This window comes from Gouania willdenowi, chromosome 7 (genome assembly GCF_900634775.1).
Source record: "Gouania willdenowi chromosome 7, fGouWil2.1, whole genome shotgun sequence".
Classification (NCBI taxonomy): domain Eukaryota; kingdom Metazoa; phylum Chordata; class Actinopteri; order Blenniiformes; family Gobiesocidae; genus Gouania; species Gouania willdenowi.
This window is the reverse complement of record NC_041050.1, coordinates 30,038,711-30,046,827: the sequence shown is the minus strand read 5'-3', so window position 1 is coordinate 30,046,827 and position 8,117 is coordinate 30,038,711. Positions and strand designations below refer to the sequence as shown.

General features: G+C 36.8%; 1 protein-coding gene across 1 annotated transcript; it reads left to right on the top strand.

Moving 5' to 3' along the window:
* Positions 1-298: 298 nt before the first annotated feature.
* On the top strand, positions 299-6,201 carry naa10 (N-alpha-acetyltransferase 10, NatA catalytic subuni). Its single transcript, XM_028452059.1, has 8 exons — positions 299-495; positions 606-704; positions 794-852; positions 925-970; positions 3,004-3,119; positions 3,254-3,298; positions 5,685-5,769; positions 5,901-6,201. The coding sequence occupies exons 1-8, from the start codon at positions 475-477 to the stop codon at positions 6,081-6,083; spliced, it is 654 nt and encodes a 217-aa protein (XP_028307860.1). The 5' UTR covers positions 299-474; the 3' UTR covers positions 6,084-6,201.
* The last annotated feature ends 1,916 nt before the right edge of the window (positions 6,202-8,117 follow it).

Sequence of the window (8,117 nt, the reverse complement as noted above, 5' to 3'; positions counted from 1 at the left end):
AAGACTGGAAGTGAGTGTTCTTTCTTTGTTGATCCCAAATTTAAACAAGGTTGGAAGTATTGTATATTTGTACTAATTTAATGTGATTTTATCTATGCTAGTTGAAATGTTACATTAATAAGAGGCTTGCGTGATTTTTTTTTTTCTTACGTCAATTTTCGAATAATTAACTTTTCGGTTAATGCCTTTTTGACAATATTTTTGAGTATGAACTGCGAATAAACTCCAAAAAGAAGACGATAAATGCAACCTGTATTAGCACTCTTATTGTGAAATTCTCTTCCACTGTAGGCGGATGTGTCGTAGCTGATATCACACGCTCTTTCCTCCCCTGCGTTGTCTTTGCTAGCAGCTGGGCCTGACTAAGCTAAAAAACTAGGATATTTAAATCTGTATAGTGAATAGTATGAGCAGCGTGAGCTTCGTTTCATAGTTTGTTGCTGTGTGAAGATTAACGACATTAAAACAGCCACCATGAACATAAGGAATGCCCGGGTAAGTGGGCCGAGGCTCAGTCTGCAGCCATGCTTCGCGAAGCTAAAAGCTAACCAGCAGTCACATATCGGAGATATGCTGCACCCTCATGGCCTCTCTGTCTGTTTCAGCCGGAGGACCTAATGAACATGCAGCACTGTAACCTGCTGTGCCTACCTGAGAACTACCAGATGAAGTACTACTTCTATCATGGACTGTCGTGGCCGCAGGTGATTCACTGTCTGTCTCGGGCTCTGCTACAACTTATAGTTATCATCTCCCCACTTATTTATTTCTGTTGTTCTCTCTTATCTCCCAGCTGTCTTATATTGCTGAAGATGAAAATGGTAAAATTGTGGGATATGTGCTGGCAAAGATGTAAGTTTTTGTTACACACGGACACCACTGTATATGGGAACATGATATTAAAATGATTTTTAACTCTCGCAGGGAGGAAGACCCAGATGATGTACCCCATGGACATATCACATCACTGGTGAGTGTTTAGACCACTGGTTATCTGGTATTGTGTTTGCAATGTTATAAGAGGTTATTGGACAAATTGGGGTACGCTGTGTTTACCATCAGAGGGCTATGATAGTCCTTAAACAACAATTAGATCATAAGTAGTGATGCATCGAAATTAACATTCTTGGCTGAAACTGAAAACCAAAACACTGAAAGAAATGATTATGGTATATATATTTAGCTACCCCGTTAACCCTTTTATTTTAGCCCAAACTTAGGAAATACCCTAAAATGTTTATTTTTTCAGTATATGTATTTTTAAAGGTAGAATTTGCAGTGTTAAATATATTAAAATAAAAAAATATGTACGTCAAATGTGGGATGAGAACCCAATCCTTGAGCCAGGCATCTTAGACCACTTGGCCATCTTGATACGGTGAAAATGCAGGCACATTATGTAGAAAAGGTCCGGCAACGTCATTTTTTGTACGGATAGACTGCCGGTATATAGATATGTGTTATGTACTAGGAGATACTTCCTTTACAATATCAGCTCATTCATCCATTCACACTCACGCTGCCATGCAAGGTGCTCATCGACCACTGGGAGCAACGAAAGGTTCAGTGTCTTGCCCATGGACACTTTGACACATACACAGGCATAGACGGGGAGCAAACCCCTCGATCAGAAGACGACCCCTCTACCACGGTCGCCCTAAAGTCTTAGTCTCATTGCATTTATGGCTCTGAATGTGTACTAAATGTGTCACCAAATTTAAAGCATTCCAGTTGTATGAATTGATATGAATGCTTCCGAGAATAATTCAATTAAAAAAAGAAAAATATGTATTTAACATTGCAAATTATAAAATGAAAAATGTTTAACTTGACCCCACTCATACATTAAATAATATTGTCCAGGCCTAAAACTGATTGGGCTGCTGAAAGAGTCAAGTTTATATGTTCTCTCATTAAAACAGTGTTTTTAAGTTCTTGTGATGATCAGCTTCCTTGCTTTATCTTTTATTTATTATCCAAGTTTGTTCTTAGAGACGCACACACATGCTTTGATAGCGACGTGGAGCATTTCTCTTGCCCGCTGGTTTAATCCCATCCAAGTAATGATATTTATAATGCAGACCATGTACAGTCATGAAGTGCAGAGGATCTCTGAAATGTGCGATGACAGACTCCGAAACCGTATAAATGGTGCTGATTTGTAGCCGTGTGTCTGCGTGTGGTTCATGATAATGGAGGGCTGTACGTAACTACAGTGTCTACGTGACACCGAAACATAAAACACACTTACGTCCCCGTCTCAAAATGTTTTAGTGCTCAGATGTATTGAAATACAGCCGCTTTGCGAGTCTGCGGACAAGTTAGCCCATTTCCAGACAAGCACTCGCGCTGACTGTGGCGTTTGCTCGCGTCTTTACTACATCCTGTTTTGGCTGAAAATGCACTTTTGGGCCGGAATTTCGGTACATCACTAATCTCACAATTCTTAGTCACTATTTACTTAATTCCCAGATTCTGTACTTTTTTGTCAAATATTTGATACTCTATTTCCCTCTTTCCTTTTATGTATGTACAGTATATGCTTACATAAGTTTAGAAAATGGCGTGATGAGGTAACCTTTAAACTTTTTAATATCCCTTTTCCCTTCTGGAATTTCTCCTTTTATAATATCACAGGCTGCATCAATCCTGAGACTGGGCAATATAGACCAAAATTTGTATCTAAATATTTTTCCTCAAAAAGGCAGTAGATGATATAAACTCAATACATTTTTTAACACGAAAAGCACCAGCAGCACAATATCTACATTTGGTTGGTGCCTTTTTTTTATTAGTAAGGCTTGATTCAAGGTCCACCTTAGAGAGGGTGGCTGTAATTCACACAGCGTTTAAAAGACCCAATTAATTCTTGATTTTTGTTGTGGAATAAAGCAGAGATTTTTTAGTTTTGTTGCTTTTTCTCTTTGTACACATTCATTCTGTCACTGCTCATGAAGTATTTCCTAGGTCCTGCCACAATGTAAACCCTTCTGTGTCTTGCAGGCAGTGAAGCGATCCCACAGACGTTTGGGTTTGGCACAGAAGCTGATGGACCAGGCAAGCCGGGCCATGATAGAAAATTTCAATGCAAAATATGTCTCGCTTCATGTTCGCAAAAGGTATTGCACTGTGGGTGTGTTAAAAACGAGCGTGTGAACTAGTGCATGGATGTTTGCTGGCTAAACATGCTTTTTATTGACTCAGTCAGTGCCCCTATGTCTTAATGTCCTAAACAACACGTTCTCCCCTGCAGTAACCGGGCTGCCCTGCATCTGTACTCCAACACACTCAAGTTCCAGTAAGTCCATTTTTCTACAGTTTACTGCCATGACAAGTAGCTCAGATTTTAAAAAAAAAAAAAAAAAAGTGAGTTTAGTCTTAAATTCTAAAGGCTGTTTAGAATAACAATTAACGTGTCCTCAGAAAATTACCCTACTGAGGTCAAACACATTCAGTTTTGCTTGCGCTTTGCACTTTATTTATAAAAAAAAATGCATATTTTGTGTTTTTTTTCCCCCTGAAAATATGCCCTTTCTGTAATAAAACATAAAAAAAAATAAAGAAATATAATGAAAACTTTATATCTATAGTTAGGGCTGGAGTTGTTGAAAAGATCTGATGGGAAATCATATTTACAGTAGGACAAAAAAGTATTTAGTCAGCCACCAATTGTGCAAGTTCTCCCACTTAAAAAGATGAGGCCTGTAATTTTCATCGTAGGTATACCTCAACTATGAGAGTCAAAATGAGAGAGAAAAGAAATTCAGAAAATCACATTGGATCACATAGGATTTTTAATGAATTTATCTTCAAATTATGGTGAAAAAGTTCATCTAAATATTTAAAAAGTGTGTGCGTTCGTTCCCGTGAAATGTTTGAGACGCTCATGACGAAATTCCATAGCCATTGTAGCACCAATCAGAAAAGTAACAAAACGGAAAATGCAAAGCTCCAAACTACATGAGTGAATAAGTAAATTAAAGTATTACCTACAATTCGGCTCGAACTGAGTGGTCAGAGCCTAATGAGCCTAACTTCCATGCGCGGCACCACAGGGAATCCGCAGATTTCCAGATGGAGTATTGAACGGGTTGAGTTCAATTCCGGCTCTAGTGAAACAGCGCGTTAGTGAGCAATTACATGGACAGTTGTATGGTTTCAACAATAAGAAACTTGTCGGCAAAAGGTTTACCAGTGGCTGACGGTTTCAAATGATCTAGAGCCCCGTGTTTGAGACGCTAACGATAGCATGGCACCGGAAGAAGTGGATTCTGGTACAGAGATGGAGACGGAAGAGGAAGTGGACTCCGTGACCCGCGATTTAAAGGAAGGTTGGAATCACGGGAATAATTTTAAATAACCATGAAATATTAACTTAAATGACTTTCAGCGGTACAAAAACGTTTTTCATAGTGACCTTCTTTTTTTTTTTTTTTTTTTAACCCAAACAAACTGCGACACAGTGATGTCATGAATCCGGAACTGGAAAAAGCGCGCTCATTACCGAAAGGGTCGTAATCTTAAAATTAACGTTTTGAACGTTTTGCTACACCAAATTACTCAAAAATATTGAATGCACACACTTATGGTATTTGGAACCCGTTGACTAAGTTTCAGGTCGAACTCATACCGTGTCGGTGAGATATTCGCTCCACACACACACTCACACACACAGACCTTTTTTGCTTTTATAGATAGAAGATAGTCTCTAAGCGGAGTGATGGTTTGCTCAGAGCAGCAGCAGTCAGCAGGGATCACAGCCCCCTCTGTGTGTGCTTATGGCTGAGAGGAGCTGACGGCAGCAGCAGCTGATCGGGACAGTATAACTACAGTGATGCGTACATTCATGTTAGAGTCTCTAAAACACCAGAAAAATCTCCAATAACACCAGATAAAGTCCATGCATTTGTCACTAGTCTATATTGAGAAAAAAGTCGCTGACTGTTTAGAAAATATACCGGTAAGGGTGGTCCAGTTTTTGTTTAAAAATGGAGCGGGGAGAGGATTCTACGAATTGCAGCTTTAACTTCTTGAACAAGTCAACATTCTGAGTGAACTCATTCTTTAGTAACTCTATAAGTTGAACATTTAAACCGTAAAAGCGGCGCTGTTAATGAGTGCTGTAAACATACGGCCGGAGAAGAAGGAAAAGAAATGATCAGTCCTCTACACTGTCACTCGTCTTCATAGTTAGACAGACACACACACACTCGGTGTGAACGCACCCTGAGCCTTACGTCATATTTTTTAATTAGTCACGGTGATACTGTACACCGCGGTAAAATAGGGAGGTTGTACAACGGTAAAAAAAATTTGGATGCCACCCAAGCCCAATGATAAGGTCTGGAGTTGTTGAAAAGATCTGATGAGAAAAAAGTAAGAATTTTTTTTTATTAATGACATATTTACGACACTTTTTATGAAGGGTACCGTTTTGGTACCTAAGAGTTTAACTTTTTTTAAAGGTGCACAGAGATTTCAAATCTTTTTTTTTTTTTTTTTTTACTGTAAAATGTTATATTGAGGACCTTTTAGTGGAGTTTGAGTTATCTGAAAGTCATGTTTCTAATATAAATATATCTAGATCAACATTGTTGAAAGTTTCCACTTTCCTTAAAGAAATACATACTACATGCTCTGATCTGTATGTGTTGTGGTATTTATTTATTTTTTATTTTTTGCAGGATTAGTGAAGTAGAACCAAAATACTATGCAGATGGAGAGGATGCATACGCTATGAAGAGAGACCTGGCCCACATGGCTGATGAGGTGGTCTTTGTTTCTACAATTCAGTACTTTCTCTGTTTAGTAAAAGAGCTCCTAAAGTGTTGTCAAGTAACTGGTCAATACTAATAGTCATTGTCTGATTATGATGGTTTTTTATCCTCTGTGTCTTGTAGTTGAGGAAACCTGGAGCACGTGTGTCAGGTCAGGAGTTAGGTTCTGTCCAGAGTCCTTCAGGAGCCGGAGACCAGGAGCGAGAAAGCGAGCGGGACAGTGGGGGAGAAAGCAAAGAACTGAGCGAAGTCAGCGAGGCGACAGAAAGCACAGACGTTAAAGATTCTTCTTCTGATTCCCAATGACGCTGCACTGACACCTTTTTAAAGTCATCCCACGCTTCCTCTTTTTATCTGTTCACTGCACTCTGTGGCTCTACAGACCATCGATGTCAGTGCATTAAATGATCCAACATTTTCATCACTCCTGATTTTTTTTTTTTTTTTTTTTTTTTTGCATTGGAAAAATTAGACAAATGGGTTTGGACTTAAAGCTGTTTTATCCAAATGACTTCAAATTGTTTTTATTGTCAAAGCTATGGGTATCATCAGATAAAACCCAGTATGAAGTTCCCCATTAGGTCTTTTTATTTTTATCTCTTTCATTTTACAGGAAATAAAATATTTCAATTAGTTTGTTTCATTTATTTCATTTGACCGTCAAATTTGAATCTTTTACGTGAAGCATCAGAATTGTTTTCGAGCAAAGTTATTTAAACCTATGCTTATCTTATTCGAGCAAATTTCTACGGTCTTGTCAGAGAATCCTTAACAGTGGAGGAAATTTGCTAAGGATCTTCTTTCTAAACCTCTAATTGGTTTTTGTGTCATCCATACTCGGATGTTTTGGGGAACACACCATTTTGAACATAAAAAAACTAAAACTCTTCATTCAAAATACCGTATAATTTATTCTCTGTTTGCCAAGCCAATATGAATTGAATGTGGTTTTGCTGGATTGAGCAAGACAAGTTCTGCAATATACAACATTTATTACCAGGCCAAAACTAATGTAATGAGTAATACAGCTAACCATTTAAAGGGATGAAGTCAAAGTCAGGAACGACATGCATTCATAACCTCAGACCTGAAGTGTACATGGTTATTTTTCTGAATCCGTCCTACGAAAGAAACAAAATTTTAATGATTGGTGTGTATTAGTAATCCAGCTGTGGTCGTATTCATACTGGTAGGTTGATCATGATCATGTTTCTGCCATAGCAATGTAGGACAACCTATCAACGCCTACGCATGGAGAACAGCTCAAAATTATAGGAGTTTTAGACTAGGCAGCTACATAGTTTCTGATTAAATAACGCAAAGAAAAAGGTTCACAAAATCATTTGTTACCAAAGTTTGCCAGATTGCAATTGGCACACTTTCACAATGTTAACGTTTTTTTATTTTATTTTCAGATATAGTGTTTTAACTTCAACAACAATGTTGTTAAAAGGATCAATTACATTTTCAGTTACAATTACGTCTTTAATTAATAATTACCCATGTTCAATTACAATTGCAGTGACCTGCATTTTTCCCAGTTAGAATTAAAGGGGCAGTATTTATTATTTTTTTAATCCACTTAATGTCAATTACAGTTACGTTCTCAATTATTCAGTCATTCATTTTCAGACCCACTTGTTCCTGTTCAGGGTCGTTCTCAATTACTGAAGTTAAATTACAATTAATCACAATTACAGAGTCTGAAATAAAGTACCCCATAAAACAATCTTCCTCTTGTGTTAGCTTTCTGTTAGCATCTCTTATGATAACGGATTTTAAATCAAAAATAAAAATACACTAAAAACATGTTATCTATCTTGTAATTAGTTTTTCATCCCAAGTTTTGCATTAAATTAAATAAAAATGTAATTGATTTTATACAATTTTCATGCCAATTGTAATTATCAATCATGCAATTACATTACATTACATTATATTTGACTCCAACTATGGTTCTTATTTATTTAGTATAAATACAGGGAGAGACTATTGACCATACTTGTATATGGAGGTAGAATTGTTCAATCAAACAAAAAATGTATTCGTAATTTAAAAAAAAAAAAAAAAACATTAAAATGCTGGTTATGTTTACAAATCAAAATTTTGTTCTCAAACTATACATTTTGTTTACGTTTTTTGCATTTTTTTGTAATTTTTGTTTGCGTTTCCTGAAGTTTTGGTTATATACTAAATATTTTATATTCTATTAATTATTATATATATTCTATTAATATTATATACTATGATATTGTTTAAGTTTCTAATATCTGTGTGCCACCCTTTACTCACGTTAGGCTCAATTTTTGGTGCAGATGTTCAAAATGTCAAAAAACACAA